The sequence below is a fragment of the Epargyreus clarus genome, unplaced genomic scaffold (genome assembly GCF_041222505.1).
Source record: "Epargyreus clarus isolate Ecla_fem2 unplaced genomic scaffold, WU_Ecla_fem_2.2 ptg000034l, whole genome shotgun sequence".
NCBI lineage: Eukaryota > Metazoa > Arthropoda > Insecta > Lepidoptera > Hesperiidae > Epargyreus > Epargyreus clarus.
The window spans coordinates 4,185,613-4,206,766 of NW_027332239.1; the positions used below are offsets into that span (position 1 = coordinate 4,185,613).

Consider the following 21,154-nt stretch of genomic DNA (forward strand, 5'->3'; position numbering starts at 1 on the left):
ATTATATTTTCTCGCGCTTTTGAGCATTTCAAAGCGCATCTACAAGATCTGATGAAGACTGCATTTAGAAGCGGGTTTAACTGGACGAATACTAACTTTTAACCCCTACGCACAAATAATATAACAAAAGTACGGCTTCATTTGTGAAACGTGTTTAATGTTAATTGGATTATTCATTCTTCTTCTTATTCATTATTTTTAACGATGTTTTCTATTCTCACAATCTCTCAATAGGATTCCGTTTATAGCGGGGGCCATGAACACACACAAAGACGAATACACAAACACCCGGATCCAGAACAAATACATACATTCATCTTTCTGATATCTGTCTGATCGGGAATCGAACGCGGAACGCTTTCGGCGTCAGACCGTAAGGGATTTAAGGGCATAAGAACTGTCAAACGATTATTGTTTCCTCAACTTCACAATAATTTATTAATTAAGATGACCCGTGAGGAAGCATTTAATATGAAAAAAATCAATATTTTATTGATAACACTAAAACAGTCAATACCTACAAAGAATACAACCAGTTGACAATAAAAAAAAATAATGTACTGAACTATTTCGTCCTTTCTATTACACATTCAATAAGATGTTTTCCAACCACTGTAATTCCGATTAGGGAACATCTAACATTTCCTTATCAACCCGTCACTGCCCAACTTCTGGGTCGAATCAATCGGTGTCAGAAGGGTTAATGGTAACTACAACACTAACCGTATGCGGAATCAATTCACACACTTTGAGAACGATATGGGACTCTCGGGCGTGTATTTTCTTCGTGATGTTTTCTTTTACCGCTAAATAGATAATTTTCAAAACAAAGATATTTATCACAGATCTTTGTTTTGTTTATTTGGAGATATTTATTACAGATTATAAATTATAATTTTGAAAAAATATCACAACTTGAACTACCTAGTTTTTTTAAGGCGGTAAAACCCCTTGTGGTTCGACTCCGGCGGTACCACCGCCACACCTATTTCTACCTAATACCAGCAGTGTTAGGCGCTTCTGTGTTCCGGTTTGAAAGGTGTGGTAAGGGAAACAGACTTTTCTGAGGCGTTCCAGCTTAGTCCTCAGGGGTAGCGGCGCATCTGTGGCCGACCTAAGGTGGGAATATCTAATCCTATCTGGAGTTGATTACAGATCCATGGGCGGCAGAAGCCACTTACCATCAGGTGGACTGTATGCTCGTCTGCTATTCCTATATTATAAAAAAAAACTACACATTTAAAGTTCAGATATTTTTTTTACGTAACGTTATTGCGAATTGTGTAAAAATATTTTTTCGGCTAATGTTATTACGAATTACGAATGATATATTTTCATATTAGCTCTTGTTAAGATTATTGCTCTAAGAATGAGAATTCACGGAGCGCGTATTTCACGCGCGGCCGCGGAATAGCTATCTTCAAAACTCACGAGACCGCAGTTTTGCGCGGTACCGTAGCCACCGCGGTTACAGAAATACTCGAAAAATCGGCATAATACAATTACAATCGGAAAGAGATCGATATAATTTTCCCATCGTGTACAGAATCAACACAAAATCGCACACGTCGCGAAATTAAATAGTATAAAACATGTAAGTGGCAACAATCTTATACTTACGAGTATATTTTCATATTCTAAAAAAGATGCGTATCCGCACTCGCGCTTTAACCCGTTTTAAGCCTGAAGTACCGTTAAGATAAAAATAAGAAAAGAATTTAAAGGAAGAATTTAAAGTGACCATATAATGTAAAACGAAACTTCAAAGTTAGTGTGGCAGACATCATTGTTTTTAACAAAAAGCACTCCACAGTCTATTTAAACTAATTTTCAATGCTTTCCTACTTTCACGTGTGCTTTCGCGAAGAGCCATTTTGCAGTAAGAACGGAACCAGCAATATAATGCAAGGATCATAAAAATGTCATTAACCCTAAGTAGTGCTCACAGATTACTTACACAACAGACTGTTTAATGTTAATATACGATCAAAGGAACGATCACTAAGTTTATTCTTTGTTGTGTTTTCACGTCTTTGAGTTTTACTTTGTATATTTCTTTTAGGATATTATAATAAGTTTCGAAATACTGTAATAATATATGGCTAGAGGTTAATACCTCTTTACATGGGTACGAGTATATTATTAATATATTTTAGCAATTCACCCTCGTCTAATAAAATGAGATATTTTTTTAGGTATCATATTCAATATACAACACTAGTCAAAGAAAAGCCATCCAATTAAATTGTTCTAAGATCACTAATTTCATAATACATTTTATTAAATTGTTATACAAAACTTAACTAGACTAACTAACTTAACGATGACACGTTAATCTATGACACGAATGAATGAATGAATTCTTCTTTTGCCTAAAACAAAATCCTTTAATTTACTTGAAGAAAACAGGATACAATTAACCAATTTACCTATCTTTAGAGCATCTCTACTCGGTAGAAAAGAAAGCATCATTTTACTTGATAAAAGGTAAGTAACTAAACTACCATGATACCTAATATATGAGTAATTGTCCGCCCCATCGACCACAGACAAATGTCGCCGTCAGTTGCTGACGATACGTAGGTCGGTCGGCTGTAATCGGCGTCGGTCACAAATAGTTGTCGGCAACTGCCGATTAACTGCCGTCTTTTGTAAGCGGACGACAATCGTCCACGGTCACCGGAGAGCGGCGACAGTTCTTTTTTTTTATAATATAGGAGTAGCAGACGAGCATGCAGTCCACCTGATGGTAAGTAGCTACTGCCACCCATGGACATCTGTAATCAACCCCAGATAGGATATTCCTACCTGAAATCGGCCACAGATGTGCCGCTATCCTTGGGGACTAAGCTGGAACGCGTCGGAAAAGTCTGTCTCCCTTACCACACCCTTCAAACCGGAACACAGCGGCGCCTAACACTGCTGTTATTAGGTAGAAATTAGGTGTGGCGGTGGTGCCGCCGGAGTCGAACCACAAAGGGTTCTACCACACACAGTTTCACAGTTGTCGAGTTGCTCGTGTAACTTACAGTCGCAAGTGTGTCGCAAGTGTGTTACCCTAAACTATCTCAAACTAACAGCACTCTGACTCTACCCACTCTGTGCTCTCTCCGAATGCCCGCTTTTAGGTTAAATGTGAGTCATAAAAACGTCGTGGAATTTGTTTAATGGGACTCTTTTATTCGTGCTTACCACAAACACTTTAAAATTTCAACTCGGAAACGAGCTCACCAGTTCATACGTATTTTATTTTATTTCTTTACGATTTGACGTAAGTTAGGTTCCCGGGAGAGAATATAAAATTTGGGGTTCTGTGCGACTGATAAAATAACGAAAACCTAATAAATGTACTTAAATATAGTTTTATTGTCCGTTTATCCTTACTTCCACCTGCCTGTCGGTCTGTTTGTTTGTCTGCCTATTTGTCTGAGACAGGTATTCCCAATCAGAAAACCTAAATCTAGCATAGTATGATCTCTTATTACCTTGGTTACTTTTACCATGTAACTTAATTACCTTTATATTAAAAATAATATAAATCAATCAATGCAATTAATAATGTCGTGAAATATACTTTCAAAATTGCTACCTTTTAGTAATAGACGAGCACTGACTTCATTTATATGTGTATTTAAAGTTCAAACGTGTGGACAGAGTGATCCACTTGGTTCGTATACCAAATCGTACTCGTTCGTATAACAAATTAAACTAAACGCTTTTAGAAGTTTGAAGCTTGATTGTCGAAGCGGCATAAAATCAATTACAATCTGTAAAATACAGATACCTGCCACTTTAAACGGAATCGTGTACGTTTAAAATTTCAATATCCCCGTTTGTGAACAAAATTGGCACAAAGTGAAGTACTTAATTTGGAATCGATCGCTCAGCTTCATATTCGGATCATTTCAAGCGTTTCGCTCTTGCTCCAAACTTTGTAGATCGTTTTAAAACACGTGTCGAATTCGTAGCGCCATGTAGTACGAACATTTTAGGCGCTGATTTTCCCTTTATGTACTTTTTGATTGAAATGTATACCACTGAAGTTGGAAGAGGAGAACTGCAAAAAGAAGATATAGTCTCCGACGATGTTATAGGACAAAATTTATAGACGACCCGCGTGGTGGCGCGGTGATCATGCCGGTCTAATGCGCTGAGGGTCCCGGGTTCGATCCCCGGCCAGACATATTTCTTAACGATGAATTAAGATTTCTGTTTCTGGGTCTGGGTGTTTGTGTATTTGTGGGGCTGTGAGTGTAGAAAGCGTCGAAAGCGTCTTTTTTATAATACCTTACCATTAATAATATTTATCCTGCAGGCTCTTCTGGTTCAAACACGTAGAGAAAATGGGAGACGATAGAGCCCCAAAGCGAGCTATACTAACCTAAAAATATTCATGATATTGTAAATTCGATCTTTAATTGTTTCAGTTATGTTTCAATTTCGAGTTAGATATGAGAATTCATCATCACAGCGCATGTATATATATATATATATATATATATATATATATATATATATATATATATATATATATATATATATACATTAAATATGTATATATATATATATATATATACATATTTAATTCTATAAAACTCTATCTAATGAGTTAATAATTTATAAGTAGCATACTAAATTATTTTAGTGCAAACATTTTTTTTAATATTTTTGATAGACAAGGTACCTGATGTGCGGATACTAACTGGACAGATAAAGCAGGAACCACTGGTAACAAAGGCAGGCAATCTGGCAAGATTGCACAAAAGAAGCAGAAATAGCGACTTCTCGTATCAGCCCAAATTCACTTTGGGGTCGTTTAGCCAACGAAGTAAGCACGTAACAGGCTCCCTTTTTATTGGTAGTCTAGACGTTGATAAAACACTTTATCCTAATTCTCACAACTTCAGCTTTGCTCATTTTGGTTTAGAGTGCATGACTCTCACTTTTACTTAATAATTAGTCAAAATCTACGGACACATGCTACGAGAATCATAAATAAAATTTAAATTCTACTAATTCATACTGCGGTTATATTTAAGCTTAAATATAAAGATATATATAAAACTGTCGGGTTTTAATTTTCCTTGGTCGAGTGATCATTTAGATGTGTGACCGGGAATCGAACCCGGCACCTTCTGTACGAACACTTGCAACGTCGCAAGTGCTACGGGAAGCATGGGCCTTTTTCCTGTCACGGATGTAAACCCGAATCAAGACGGATCGCACGCTTGTCTTATTTGAACACGTAAGTTAATTCGCTGCACTCCTCTAGTTTTTCCGGCACTTTCATGACAGGAAAAGCATTATATGAAACGATAGGATGTAGATAGCACACATGCGGACCAGTAACCTTAGTATGAGTTATTACGTTACGCTAGCGGACTTTATCAGAACTGATTGGAAATGTATGGGACATAAGTAAACAAATACAAAACCAGTCATTTTTCAATTCAACAAGTCAAACAACAAAACTCATACTAAGTGTACAGATGTACAAGCAGACACAAACCAGCTTGACAGGAAAGACGAAGCACATACATACCTGTGAGAAAGGAGAGTCTCCTCATAGCCGGAAAGGGGTGGTTGCCTGACGTATCCAGCAGGTCTAACTGGTACACCTCCCCTCGGATCCTGTACAGCTTGCGGTGGAAGTCTTCGATGGTGGGCGTGTAGCTGTCTTCGAACCTCGTGCCGAGGAAACGAGCCACTAGAGATGTCTTGCCTACGCGTGCTGACCTGAGAAAAGTAAAAAGTGCTTGAACATCTTGTTCTTTAACCTAAACTAACCAAACTACTCGTATTATCGTACTAAGAAACCGTGGTTGCATATTTTTTTAGAATTGAAGTAAGTACCTACGTTTTGTGGTAATATTGCAACGGAGCACCTGCTCCGTACCTATGTTACGAGTATATAGCAGTATAAATGATGCTACTCTTATAGTCCCCTCCAAAATTCCTATTCGCGGTTGCTATGGAAAACACGAGTACCAGTACACAAATATCTAGAATAGTATTCAGGGTTTATCATTTACCCACATATGTAGTTGGATATCGAACCTGGGCCCTAATGGGCTTTAGATCGCTAATAATGACTGCTACGACATTCGGGATAAGGAATGCATGGTGAAAATTAAAATTAAATTAAAATGTTATGCTCATTAACCTTACTTTTCCCAAGTAGGTAAGAAGTTGGAGGACTTTTCGTATAAGAAATTATAATTTTGTACACTTGATTAACCCGCTTGTGTTTTCCCTAACATTGAAATTTTCGATCTAGTGTAAGTAGGCAAATTGTAGGCGGATTTTTTCGTGTTATGAAACATATTTTTCATGAAACAAAAACCTTTTTCAGCGCACAAATAATATGAAAATATCACCTCGTAATGTGTGGAGACAGCAACATTTTATCATTGAAACCAATAAGGCTTTCAGTGGAGCCCTAAAAAGTTCTGACAGATAACAGTATCCATTTCTCCCTTCCTCGCGAATTTACCAAAAGACTTTTAAATTTAGCTCAAACATTTCCTTTGAAATCACGAAAAAATGGTAATACCAGGTGTGCCTTGAATTGTGTTAAGAGTGAGACATAAGTATAAATCTAGACTCGGAAAAGTTTCTTCACAAAGTTAGATACGTTTTTATTGTAATGTTGCGAATAAAATCAACATTATTCCACTGTTATCTATGAATACAAATGCTGAAGAAAACATTTTTATTATTTATTTCAGTTTATATTTTTGTAACATATGATCACCCCTTAATTGACCGGAGGATGGCAGCCCTCGGCGGTATATCTTGCGTTTTTTATTAAGTTCATAGGGAGTTAAATACATATGTTATTGCCACAGCCACATCGCGAACCAAACAGTACCCTTACCATGAGTTTTCAAAACATCCCACAATTTTACGTTACGTTTACTCAATCCAATATTCTGTTCCGTTTGCTTCAGTAGACTGAGTAAACATAACAATAAGTAAGTGCTCAAGTCTTTCTGTCTGTCTCACATGTTCGCAAAAAAGATAGACAAAAAATATAATAAAGCACCATTTTGTCAATTTAGACATTTAATGTTACGTTACTGACACTATAGTTCTGATACAATCTGGTAGGGGCGCTGATTGGAAATCTTATGGGCAAATACGTAAACAAATACCTATTTATATACAGACATATTTGTCGAAACGTAAAAACTCATGGGAAGGTTACAGGTTCGTAGGGAAGTGCTATGAAAACGAATACTCTGTTGTTCATATGTTGATAAGATCTGTCACAGAGTCGCATGAGAGATTTAATCGAGTTATGTGAAAGCTTTTTACGTTAATTATCTCTCGTCACATTAATGATTTGTAGAGGAGGTATTTATATTGTTTTATCCCTTTTTCAGTTACATTTTAACCGTCGTGGGTTTTTTCAACATTTTTTTTATAATATGGGAGTAGATGAGCATGCAGTCCAACTGATAGTAAGTGGCTACTGCCGCCCATGGTCATCTGTAATCAACTCCAGATAGGATTAGATATTCCATCTGAGGTCGCCACAGATGCGCCGCTACGCCTGAGGACTAAGCTGGAAGCCTTGTTTTTTATAGACCCTGATACTGTAAACCGTCACCTGCAAACCGTTTTATAGATCCGTAAACAATGATGAATTACATTTACAGTCGAAAACAAAAATACTTTACAACCGAAATGTGTGATCCGGTCTAATGGTCAGTAGTATTAACGTCACTACGAATGTAAAGTTATTTTTCTAAGGGTTTTAGGTACTCTGGCTTGTAATCCTCTTTGCTCTGCTCTTCCATTTGCCCTCTTCATTTGTTATTTCCGTTTATTTCTCGTTTCCGCTTATATTTTTCTGATGTCACATTTTATTTTTATCCTCTGCTTGTTAATTGAAAAATATAGTTACAATAACGTAATACTCGTACTCTATTTTTTGACATTATTAAACAGACTGATATTGAAAAATGTTATTAAACTTTTCTGTCCATATCCTTTGAAATCTACCGAACCAAATTTGACAAAAAAAATATTTTGAAAATATTACGATTCTAACAAAATTAACAAAGTTTCATCCATAGAAACATGTGTATGTTTTAAATATAAATAAACTTAACCGAATCCAACAAGCGTTTCTGCACTTCAAATATGATCGTGCTTTCTAGCGGCTTCCTTAGTGTAGTAAGCAGCAGCGTAGTAAGAATATAGAGATATGCTTATGATGAGAATCAAAAACAAACACTGATTTTATCTGTTGCTTTTGTTAGCCTTATCAAGATCGTGCTCTACTAAACTCTTCAAACATAACAAAATCATTAGGAACCGTTGTTCTGGTTTGAAGGGTGTGGCAAGCGAGAGACATACATCTGCAGTTAATTACCGATGTCCATATGACAGTGACCAATAACTTTGTATGTTTGTTGGCTACTTCTATATTAAACGTCAAAAATGTTCCATATAATGCAACGAAATTACATGACACTTTTTTATAGATAACAATCGGTATGCAAGCCACCTGATGTTAAGTGGCCACTGCAGCTGCTGGACACCCAATCTCCAAAACACCAATCCCAAAACACGTCCAATCTCAAATAGAATAGAAATCCTAACAGAAGTCGTACGTGGTTGCATCACTACTCATGAGAACTAAAATGGACCTCGAATAACGTGTCTCTGATACTGAGTCAATACTTCTAACTTTCACAAAATTGCCACCGGCAGCACCACCGCCACACCTATTTCTAAAAAATAACAGTAGTGTTAAGCGCTGTGTTCTGGTTTGAAGGGTGTGGTAGACATATTTTTCCGAGACGTTCTAGCTTAGTTACCTGCGCATCTATGGCCGACCTCAGATAGGAATATCTAATCCTATCTACGGTTATTAAAGATGTCCATGGCCGGCAGTAGCCACTTTCCATCGGGTGGACTGCATGCTCATCTGCTTCTCCTATATTATAAAAAAAAGACTTGTAACGTAAAAAAACTCTAGATGACTGCATTTCAACACAACACACTTAATATCAGACACAAAAGGGTTTAATGGTGATATTTCTGCGGTAAAGTTGTACACAGTACAATCAATAAACTTAACCCTGTCCCTTCAAGAGCACCTTTCGTTTATTTAGGACTGCCTAGAACTCTAACCTTTGCGCCTCCTGACTTTCACAAATAAATCATGGCAAATTAATTTGATCTCGGTGCTGTCCCTCTGGGAGGACACAGAATGATTAGTTATAACATAAAGATAAATAGTTGCTAATAATAACCTTTTTCTAAATATTCCACTGGGTTTAAAAGGGCAAGGTTTCTTTGTATATGTAGATAGATAGGCAAATAAAGTATTACTTATTGCACACTTTAGTAGATCTTAGTAATAATACAAAATTAAATAATTTGACAGAAACGGTTGATTTCGTTTGAATTCAGTCCTCAGGGTAGCGCTTTCACACCTATATTATATAGAAAAATAACCCTAAATAAGATTCCAATCTTATGTAGGGTTATTTTTTATATAGGTAATATAGGAGTAGCAGACGAGCATGCAGTCCACTTGATTGTAAGTGGATACTGCTGTCCATGAACATCTGCAATCAACCCCAGATAGGATTTGATATTCCTACCTGACGTCAGCCACACATGCGCCGCTACACCTGAGGACTCCAAGCTGGACTGGCACGGAAAAGTATGTCTCCCTTACCATATCTTTCAATCCAGATCACAGCAGCGCTTAACACTGCTGTTATGAGGGAGAAGTAGGTGAATTATAGATGTCCAATTGTCCATGGGCGAAAATTGTCACTTACAATCAGGTGGACTGCATGTTCGTTTGTTACTTCTGTTATATAAAAATGTAGCCTATCTAAAAAAGAACCTGATTAAGATAAAGATAATCTTATATATAAAATTCTCGTGTCACAATGTTAGTTACCGTACTCCTCCGAATCTGCTTTACCGATTTTCACCAAACTTTATATGTATATTCGGTAGTACTGAGAATCGGCTACCATCTATTTTTCATACCCCTAAATGATAAAAGTTGTTCACCCTTAACATTTTTTTATATGGCAACACAACGTTTGCCGTTTCAGCTAGTATTTTATAAAATTATTAATAATTAATTGAACGCTGTCTTCGTGGCCCAACAGCAAGTTTGCAACTGATCGAGAAAGTAACGTTAGATATCCTTTAATCTAAGTTTAGCTTGTTCGAATGAAAAAGTTTAAAGGAGCTAATTACTAAAGTCTACGGTAAACTCACTCTGTAGAAGGCAAGTAACATAACGTAATAAGCTTTTTACATAATCCCTTCTTTTCTTAAACTAACGGGATTTTTTAACACTTGTTTTTCCCTTTTTTAATATTTTCTTTAGGTACAAAGTTTTGTTCCTATACGTAGTCCTTTAGAATCTGTTTATTTTTCTGAATTTTTTAATTAAAACTGTGTGCTGTCTGTCAATCTATCAATAATTTAATAAGAAATAAACATAATATATTATGTAAGTCTTCTACATTTGTATTTGTCTTTACAAATATATTAATTGAGATAGGTCGGTGTCCTTTTAGAAGAACAGAACGGATTATTCCATAACATTCGTTCAATTTATCTCAAAAACTTAAACCAACTCCAAAAAAAAAAAAACAATAATATCTTAACAATCGTAATGCGATTGGGAGAAACGAATTAAATAAATTGGATATTCTTCGCCCCAAATCAATTTCAATAACGACATAAAAATTGAAACAACTGGACCCAACGTAATTGACTTATTTATTTGTAAATTTAATCAAAGCCCGCTAAAGGGAAATTGAAAGACATTTTGAATACAAAGCATGTTACGATACAGATTTATACGCAAACGAAGGTTTTAAGAAGATTCATCCTGTAAGAAGAATATGGTAAACGTTTATATAAATATTGATTCCAAAAATTTCGGGAAAAAACTTTTTTTTAGAATTTTTTTCGGTACATTTTTATAATGAAAATGAAAAGTAAACTAGCGTACTGTCCACCTCGTAGATAATAATCGCAATATTGATGGAAACCCTAACTGCGGGCGGCCAAAGATGCTTTGTTACCCCTGAGGACTAAGTTACAATGCCTCTTGGTACTGTTATAAGGTGTAAGGGAGTAATGCCATCCACGTCAAACTACGCAGGATTCTATACAAACATACTCAGAAGAATGCTCAGAGAAGACTTGTTTAATACATATGCAATGAAATGAAAATTATTTATTGCCAGAATGTAGTAATGGTAAATGGTGACAATTATTTTATATATTCCTACATTCTACTATCAGAATAGTGTGCAATCTCAATTTCATAATAATAATTTTAGTTTACTTTAAGTTTATTTAGATAATTTATTAGAAATTCGTAATATAGAGACACAATATACGCGGTAATTTTATTTAAATAATGTTTTGTTGATAATTTTATTTCTTATTGTTTTTCCTTTAATGTGCTTTAAGAAGTACAAGACAAAATGGAAATAATAATTATATATCTAAATTTCTACATATATCCAGTATAGTATATTCGTTGAACGTAAAAGTTTTTCAATAACCGAGCAGGGGATACCCACCGACGTCTATATTACAAGAATATTGTATTATTCGGTTTTATGGCCTATAAATTGTTTTTGTTTACAACATGCATTAAGCTCTACGTGATTTAACGAAACGAAAAAAGTTTGGGACGTTTTGATTTACCCGTTTGAGGATAATATGAACGAAGTTATAAGTTTTTTTATATGCGGTTCTGCTAAGAGGATAGATGAAAGGATTTTAGTGGGTTTTGTACTACTTTTATCTGTAGTTTTAAAGTAGCTAAGTTAACTCTTAGCTTAATAAAGAGCAGAGGTCTGTAGTTAGTTTAATTTTTACCCGACTGTGGAAGATAATGTTTTTCATATGTGTGTATATTTTTGTTTACTAAGTAGCAAACACAGATGCAGTCCACCCGATAGTAAGTGGCTACTGCCGCCCATGGACATCTTTAATTAACTCCAGATAAGAGTCCTATCAAAGGTCGGCCACAGAAGCGTTGCTTCCCCTAAACCTCGGTTAAATGTCCACACAGTTTAAACTGGAACACAGCTGCACTTGACACTGCTGGTACAAAGTAGTAGAAATAGAAATAGTTGTAGAAATATATGTAGTGGTGCTACCGAAGTCTAATCACAAAGGGCTCAATCACCTTCAAACTTGTCCGTTTTTTAAAATCATTGGCATAGCTCGTCACTCATTTCCTAACCACAAAAGGTAAAACCAGTTTCAATGTAATCCTTTTTTTTTGTTTACGAGGGGGAAACCTTCAAAGGTACCCGGTGCCGTGGGAGCGACACGGGGTTATGTGGGATTCTGACCGCACTAAAACCCCCCCGGTGGCCAATTCAATGTAATCCTAGTGGTTCAATGTAATCCTAGTGGTTATAAGTGTGGAAAACGTTATTTAATTTCATTTATTTCCTAACTTACATCAACGCTCAAAGTTATATAAGATTTCCAAGGAAGCGGTCAGACGCTATTATAGTTAGAAAACTTTAGAAATACTTCTCAGACGAGACTCCTTCGAAGCTGCGATCCGAAAATTCCTCCGGTTTATTTCCGTCACGTCTTCCACCGACGTTGATTAATTATAATTGGTTATACCGCAAAACTGAGTGGAAACGGCCTCTTGAGATGACCGAAGAAAATGCTTAAGCAGTAAGGCGCTGGTAGCAATGCCTGCTGAAAACTAGGTGCGATGGTACTTTCATGGAAAGAGATATATTTTTTATTGCACGCCTCACATCGCGTAAGCATGTGGGTGGGATATACTCGAAATGCCCAACTCGGATAAGTTCACAACATGAAATTGTCAAAATATCCGGAATGGAATGCAATAGTCATAAAAAACAGACGTTTTCAGAAATAAGTTCTTAGTAAACTAAATATGATAAGGTAAACTAAGTTTGTTTTTTAATTATTTTATTTATTTATTAGGACTGCCAACATAAGATACAGCACTATCTATACAGTAACTATCATATACAGTACAAGTATGTCTATTATCTTAGTGAGTAACTATTCTTACTATATTACAAGTAATCACAACATGCATTGAATGTAAATAGGAACATAGAAAAATACTTAAAGATAGAAAATTAACAATTAAATTCTATGTAACTATAACATTTTTAGATTTATACGAAGTGTTTTTAATTTCTCCAAAATAACACGATATTATTTATTAAGTGAACGATTAAAATAAATCAATCAGTGCTATCAAATTTCAGAACAAAAATAATATTTTTCAGTAACATTCGATAAAGGTATTTCATTAATTTGAAAAGGATAGGATTTTTCTTCGTCTAGTCTTTTGTATTTTACGAAATTATATGAAGCAGTACTACAATGGAATATCTAATAGAAACAAATTTGTTAAATTATTACTCTGTATAGCCACGATAGCACCTGAAACTACTCATACTGAATCTAATCTTAATCACAGATATTCGAAACATGAAAAAAATTACTTTATTTCACATGACTATAGGTATAGTTTTATCTATTGTAAGCTAAGTAATATCTAAATTTGTTAGCTGGGTTTTTTTTTTTATAATATAAGAGTAGCAGACGAGCATGCAGTCCACCTGATGGTAAGTGGCTACTGCCGCCCATGGACATCTGTAATTAACCCCAGATAGGATTAGATATTCCTACCTGAGGTCGGCCACAGATGCGCCGCTACCCCTGAGGACTAAGCTGGAACGCCTCGGAAAAGTCTGTCTCCCTTACCACACCCTACAAACCGGAACACAGCAGCGCCTAGCACTGCTGTTATTAGGTAGAAATAGGTGTGGCGGTGGTGCCGCCGGAGTCGAACCATAAAGGGTTCTACCACCTTCAAATTAGAATAGGTAATTTAGGTATAGGTAGGTTAGAATAGGTAGTTTAGGTAATTTAGAATTCAAAATATTAAAATATTTATTGCTTGTATTCGACATAAGACATTAAGTTAGTATCCAAATTGCTTATGCCGCGGCATAGATTAGTAAAGATACATCGCCGCCTTGAAATTGAATGAAGCCACAAATGGCTTATTTTAGTAAGTTCTTTTTTTGAATCCTTGACAAATAAAAACATCTTTAGAGAAAATTTACGAATAAATAAGTAATTTACGTAATAATTACGTAATTTACGTAATAAATAAATAATTATTTCAAATATTTTATGGACATTTTAGCGTGGCAAAACTTTTTTACGCAACTATTCAAATTCTCAAAACTGGGTACATTTTCTTGTTAGGAGTGAGTAATCTTTACTAATCTATGTCCCGCGGTAATGGTTTTTGTTACCGTCTGCGCTTAATTTGTTGTGGCTTACTAATTTACTTGCTAATTACAACGAAATGGGTGACGCGTTATGCCATGGATTTTAAGGAACGGACAAGTTTGAAGGTGATGGAGCTCTTAGTGGTTCGACTCCGGCGGCCACCGCCACACCTATCTGTCTCATAACAGCAGCGTTAAGCGCTGCTGTGTTCTGGTCTGAAGGGTGTAGTAAGGGAGACATATTTTTTCGAGGCATGTCAGCTTGGTCCTCAGGGGTAGCAGCGTATCTGTGGCCGACCTCAGGTAGGAATACCTAATCCTATCTGGGGTTGATTACAGATGTCCATGGGCGGCATTAGCCACTTACCATCACGTGGACTGCATGCTCATCTGCTACTCCTATATTATAAAAAATGGCTAACCGTCTGCGCTTAATTTATTGTGGCTTATTTGGCTTATTGATTATCTAACATAATAATATATAATCAACCTCAAATAGGCTTCGGCTTGAGTCCACGCATGAACATAACGCTTTTTCATTACGTAATGACTTCTACCATTCAACTATCTACCGTTCTATCGCAAACTACATAAAGGAACTTCGTGCCAACAAATTATAAATAGTATACGTTTTGTTTATCTTTATCATTTTTGTATCCCCCAGGAATCGTATTGTGATCGTTTGAGTACGCGAATGAATATTTAAATACGACGATACCCATGGGTGTTTAAACTTACCTCGCGTTATTATGTTCTTTATTTTGAAATTCCAACTTTTGAAATTTAACTTTAAGTAATAAAAGAAAGGAACTTTAAAAACTAGTTTAAATACTTATGTTTTCATTCAGGTGATTTCAAAAAATCTTACGTTGAAATGAATTAAAAGTTAAAGAGAAGTGATATTTTAGTCGGCGATGAGTGGTCACCTGAGTTAACTCCCGACCACGCTAGACTATGCTTACTTAACTAACAGGCCTGCAAGAACATAACAGCTCATATATAAATAAATTAAAGGTGAAGGTGGTAGGTGGTGGTAGTTGTACCCTTCGTGTTTCAACTCCGGTAGCGCCACTGACTAATAACGACAATGTTAAACGTATCCGTATTATAATTTGACGGCGGTGGTAAGAGATACATACTTATCCGAGGCGTTCCAATCGCTAATCTGCTAGTTTTCTACTTATATGTTATAAAAAAAACATGAGAAACTATTCGTTTTTTAATAGTATTCTTCAAAATGTCTTTTTGAAGCATTTCGTAAGAATTCCACCTCCTCAAGTGTTTTTTGTCTGCTCTTGTCTCAGTAATTTGTATATTTAAAAATGGTACAAAATTGTACCAGCTTACCAGCTTGTTATTCCCCGTGCGCTGTTCACGTTTTATTATGTACGGTACAGCGGCGCGGGACCGGATATTAGTTAAGCATCCGTTGGGACAGGAAAAATGTACTACTCATATCACATAAACTTTTTGTGGGCTGAATGCCAGTTTACTTTTGCTTTATATTTAGTTGTGAAACAAAACGATAGTATAAAATATAACGGTTTTAAAATAAAATATGTTTTCATATTACAATATTTTCTTTTTGATTGCGTTACACTGTCAATTATCAAATAGTATTAAAACATTTTGAAAAATCATACCACTAAAACTAGAGATCTCTTCTAGCTAGAGAGAAAGATCCGTACCTATCATTGAGAGATAAACAGGTTGCAGCAAACAAAACAGTTCTGATAGTTACATTGCTTAACTAATACGTTTTTAATAATATAGTATAGGAGAAACAAACGAAAGCAAAAAAATCTTTAACCAACTCCAGATTAGAATTGCGCTGACGTCTACTAAGTTGGAAAAGTCTTCCATTACCACACCTTTCAACCAAAACACAGCAGCGCTTAACACTGCTATTATTAGGCATGTTTATAAAACAGGACACCTTAATCTACAATATACTATAAAAAATATAGTAAAAAATACATACGAAATCCAGAGGGAGGTAACAAGCATTATTTTCATACTACCTTATTTAAACGCTTTGAATTTTAAATATTACGCTTCGTCGGAACGTGAGACTTAATTGAAGCTTACGGTCAGTTTTTTGGGTTAAAACCTACATTAAGGCTTCGTATGTATGCTAAGCTCTAAAGTTTAATCCACTTGTTTAAAGTTGGGGTTTTGTAATGAATTTTAGCATGCTGTGTTGTTTTTTCTTCTGTTTTTACGCATTATTATGAGAAACAACGCCATCTTTTATCTACACTTATATTATAAAGAGGAAAACTTTGTTTGTTTGGTTCTAATGAATAGGCTCAAAAACTACTGGACCGATTTTAAAAATTCTTTCACCATTCGAAAGCTACATTGTCCTCGAGTAACATAGGCTTTATTTTATATGAAATATATTTGATAAATAGATTTTGAGGCGGTACAAATTTTGCCGGGTCAGCTAGTTAGGATAAAACATATAACGTATATTTAATTTTAACATATAGTTTGCTTTGGAAAGCTAACCAATAATTATTTTACCGAAAATCCCGAGAACGCTGATAATGTTAATATGTATGTAAATGGCAGTTATTTTACATTGCATTTTTTGTCAATTAACAATTAATTAACGAACGGAAATGTTCAATTTTACGTCGGATCAACAAAATACGGCTAGTCTATCAATTTGCTGGTTCACCGATCAAAGGTGTGAACAGAACTAATAGTATATACACACGTCACATTTACATATACCCATTTACTATTAACTAATAGTATGGGCAAGTGATTTTCAGAGCATTTTTTTATATTTTATTTTTTAACGTTCTTTGTGATCTTTGATTTCAACAAAGAACCCAAGTATCTTTAAAAATCATCGATTAATTCGATAGCACTATAAATAAGCCAGTTGTTAATAATTAATCTATCCATTTACTTCTTATTTCTAGAAGAAAATATGAAATTTTGATCTTTGCAACGGAATTCTCCTTTTCTATGTTGTCCCTACATAGAAAAGGAGAATTCCGTTCCAAACCTGATGATCGGGATATGCTTAAATTATTTTTAATTAATCCAAAGATGTCTACCCGAGGTCCATCATATATGCAACCTCTCAGGCCTATATTGTTTCACTTATCTCTGCATAATCATAGTCTTCAAACCAAAACAAAAGTACACAACAAAACTCTTACAAAGTATTACAGCTACTTGTACAGCGTATTAAAATCAATTATTTTTCTAAAGATAATGGATATAATAATAATAGGATAGAATAATAAGATCAGCGAAATGAAAACTTGCATAAAATCCAAATGGGGTCTTCAAGAATATTTTAAAATATAAAATATTTTTACTCGCCCAGTACATAATTTTAATGATACAAAAATTAATTGAGGACCTACATTCCGGAATAATGATCGCTGCATGGTTGACCTATTTTCTGATGATCCAACTATTTAATTATGTACCGACCAGGAAATTAAAATAAACCTTTTTAAAAATGTTCAAAAAGGTGGTAGAACCCTTTACGGTTCGAGTCTGGCCTCACCACCGCTACAACTATATCTGCCGAATAACAGCAGTGTTAAGCGCTGCTGTGTTCTGGTTTAAAAGATTTGGTAAGACATAATTTTCCGAGGCGTTCCAGCTTAGTCCTCAGGAGTAGCGGTGAATCTGTGGCCGACCTGAGGTAGGAATATCTAATGCTACCTAGCGTTGATAAAAATACTCTTTATGTAAAATACATTAACATTACAAATAGACAGTTCAATTTTATTTATGCGTATACATTTCAATGGTCATAGATGCCAATAATCAAACCCCACAAAAATCGAATTATTCGAATTATAAAACTCTTATAAAATTTTCAACTACAAACGAATCTACCATATGTATCGTAGTGGGTACATAGTGGTAAAAATTTCAACAACAAATAGAACTGCCCTATGTATCGTAATGAGTACATAGTAGTAAACTTTCCAACAAAAAACGAATCATGTATCATAATGGGTACATACTAGTATTAAATTTTTCATCGACAAACCAATCTGCCGTATGTATCGTAGTGGGTACATACCTATTATAGCTAAGTAGTGAGAGATTAGAGCAGTGCGCGTCACGACACAACTTTGATCGCCGAACCGCGAAATTGATAGATTATAGCGGTTTTCAGTTGATACCGCGCTGGATTGCATCCCACTTTCTTATTGAATAGCGAAAATGTTGGTACGAATTGCTACACTAATTTGGAGTAGATTAGGCTTTTTAGGCAATATGTTATGATTAGTTTTTTTAGAAGCTTTTTTTTATAAAATAGGAGTAGCAGACGAGGATGCAGCCCACCTGATGGTAAGCGGCTACTGCAGCCCATGGACATCTTAATCAAGCCCAGACAGGATATAGATATATTCCTACCTGAGGTGGCCACTGATGCGCCGCTACCCCTGAGGAGGAAGCTGGATGGAACGTCTCGGAAAAGTTTGATTCCGTTACCATGCCTTTCAAACCAGAACACCACAGCCCATAGCACTGCTGTTATGAGGCAGAAATAGGTGTAGCGGCACAGGAGTCGAATCACAAAGGGTTCTACCACCTTCAAACTTTAACTGCAAAGAAACCTATATCTTTAAATACATCCACAGACAGAACGATCTTTAAAAGTAATATTCACTTTGCTTCTCCATTTCACTTGCAGATTTCCAATAAATATTCTTCTATTTGAAATACCGGACGCCGGATGCTTTCTCGGCTTCGTGCTATATTTAAGCTTTAAGCTGACAGATGTTAAACTGCAAAACGGAAAAGTTCAGAAGCTCGGAAGCTTTCAGCGTCTAAGCTGAAATATCCTATGAATTGTTAAACTAATACGTGAAGTTAACAAATACTGATGCGATATATTAGCGGAAAAATATGTTTGAAAAGTTTATCTAAGGAAAGCTTATTTAAAAGTTCGTTTCCTTATAGTGTTAGTTAAGTTTTCTTAGATGAATATTATTAAAAATATTTCTATTTTCTTTCCAATAAAAGGAGATAAGATACATCTTTAACAAATGAAAAACTGAAATTATTGAAAACTTAATAAAACAAGTATAAATCGTTGTGATAACAATTTATCTATACAAATACGAGTAGATAAAGAGATCATGAGGAGTATCGGGTCGCTGAAATAAGATCAATTAATTAAATCCCGAATAAGTGACATAATGTTACAATATCCATTTCAAACAGTGGAAAAAAAACATTACATAAATATTTGAGATTAAATTAAAAAGTGCTAATTAATTAAATACCTACTTATTTTTAGTAAGCTTGTTTTTTTTGGCAGACTGAAGTAAAAAATGAGCATGTACAGTCCACCTGCTAGTAAGTGATCAATCTGTGGACATCTGTGGCCAAACCCACTTGTTCTAAGTGTGGGCTCTATCTGAATACAATCAGAAAGGCATTGGTCGCCTCATATGTACATGTCAATATATTCTTTCATTAGCAAAATAAAATAGCTTTACTCACCCTAGCATAACCAGTCTGAAGCAGTTCTTCGGCGGTGGCGCGGAGTCCTCGCAACCCTGCGGCAGCGGCGCGCTGGGTCCCGGCGACCCACTATCCGAGTCATCAGTGCCAGCGCCAGCGCCACGCCGGCACAACCACGACGTCCCACACTTATCCCTCGGATCCTCCGCGGGAGTTGCGAACTGACATCGCCGTGGCGACCGCTGTCTACCGGCAGGCGATAAAGACGACTTTAGAGGTGACGATGGAGCTCTAACTGGACTGGGAGATGCCCGCACTGGAGAGGGTGACACTTTCACTGGGGAGGACTGGAGGGACAAACCCCCACGGTCTGTAGTTCCGTTTAACATTTTGTTTGTTAGCACGTGAGTTGCATGGTCTTAACAATTTATGGATTGTTGATAGATTTTGATACGTAACGCATATTTTGACTAGGAAATACTTGCACTACTCATGCTGTAAACAACTGTTAGAATGGTTTTAATTAGTTTTTATTTCTAAGTGTAAATTCATAGCAAATTGTTGAGTTCACGTCTAGAAGTTTATGTGCCTATAAAATAAAGGTAGCTTACAATAACTTCTGATAACTTTCGCTTTATTCAATCAAAGAAAGTGTAAAGTTCTACGAATGCAACTAGGATAGTCTAATTAAGTAGGCTTCAAAATAGGTGGATAGATTTAGTAATTTCTATTTTATGACAATTACTTTATCTATGTATGTAATTAAAGATTGCATACAAATCCATTAATACATTTAAAGTATCAAGAAATATGTATCCACAGATATTTGGTAATTTCCTTAGTTATTTATTACTTAGAGTCAGAAATTTATTGATTTAGTCAATTATATAGACATTTATTTATCTGTATACAGCTTACAATTGTAAATTTACACATTAAGAAATAATATAATTTCAGATATCATTATGTTGTTTGCGTACATTTTTATTATGTATGCTAATTGTGATTTCAGTACTTCCGTTATAATATTATAGAAAACCATTTTCAGTTTCATCAGGATCCTCAAAAGGATAGCTTTGAAAATCCTCAAAATCGAACAGCCCCGAGTTTGCATACACAGCCTCCAACGAATAAACCGATAATGTTATTGTAAGCAACTGAAACTTTGCCATAATTTATTTCGAAAGTTCACCTGAAAGGGTTAAATGGACCATAGAAACTTTTAGGGTTAGGAAGTCGGTACATATCGCGTACAGACAGGTGTCTGTAAGTGTTTGCTTAGTACAGACTTTGGTATAACAAGCTTTCATCTTTTAGCCCGTATGGAGTATGATTTTGCAAAAAACTTACCTTAGCCCATAAATAGGATGATATAGATAAATAGG

The 21,154-nt window shown here is 35.5% G+C and overlaps 1 protein-coding gene across 1 annotated transcript in view; it reads right to left on the minus strand.

Moving 5' to 3' along the window:
* LOC140756186 (GTP-binding protein Rhes) overlaps nt 1-20,230 on the minus strand; it is a 38,109-nt gene extending 17,879 nt beyond the window's left edge. Inside the window, exons 1-2 of the mRNA XM_073091625.1 lie at nt 19,809-20,230; nt 5,543-5,736 (exon numbers count right to left, since the gene is read on the minus strand). Of these exons, the coding sequence (XP_072947726.1) occupies nt 5,543-5,736; nt 19,809-20,158 (544 nt within the window). The 5' untranslated portion in view covers nt 20,159-20,230. The remainder of the gene's footprint in view (nt 1-5,542; nt 5,737-19,808) is intronic.
* Between the last annotated feature and the right edge of the window lie 924 nt (nt 20,231-21,154).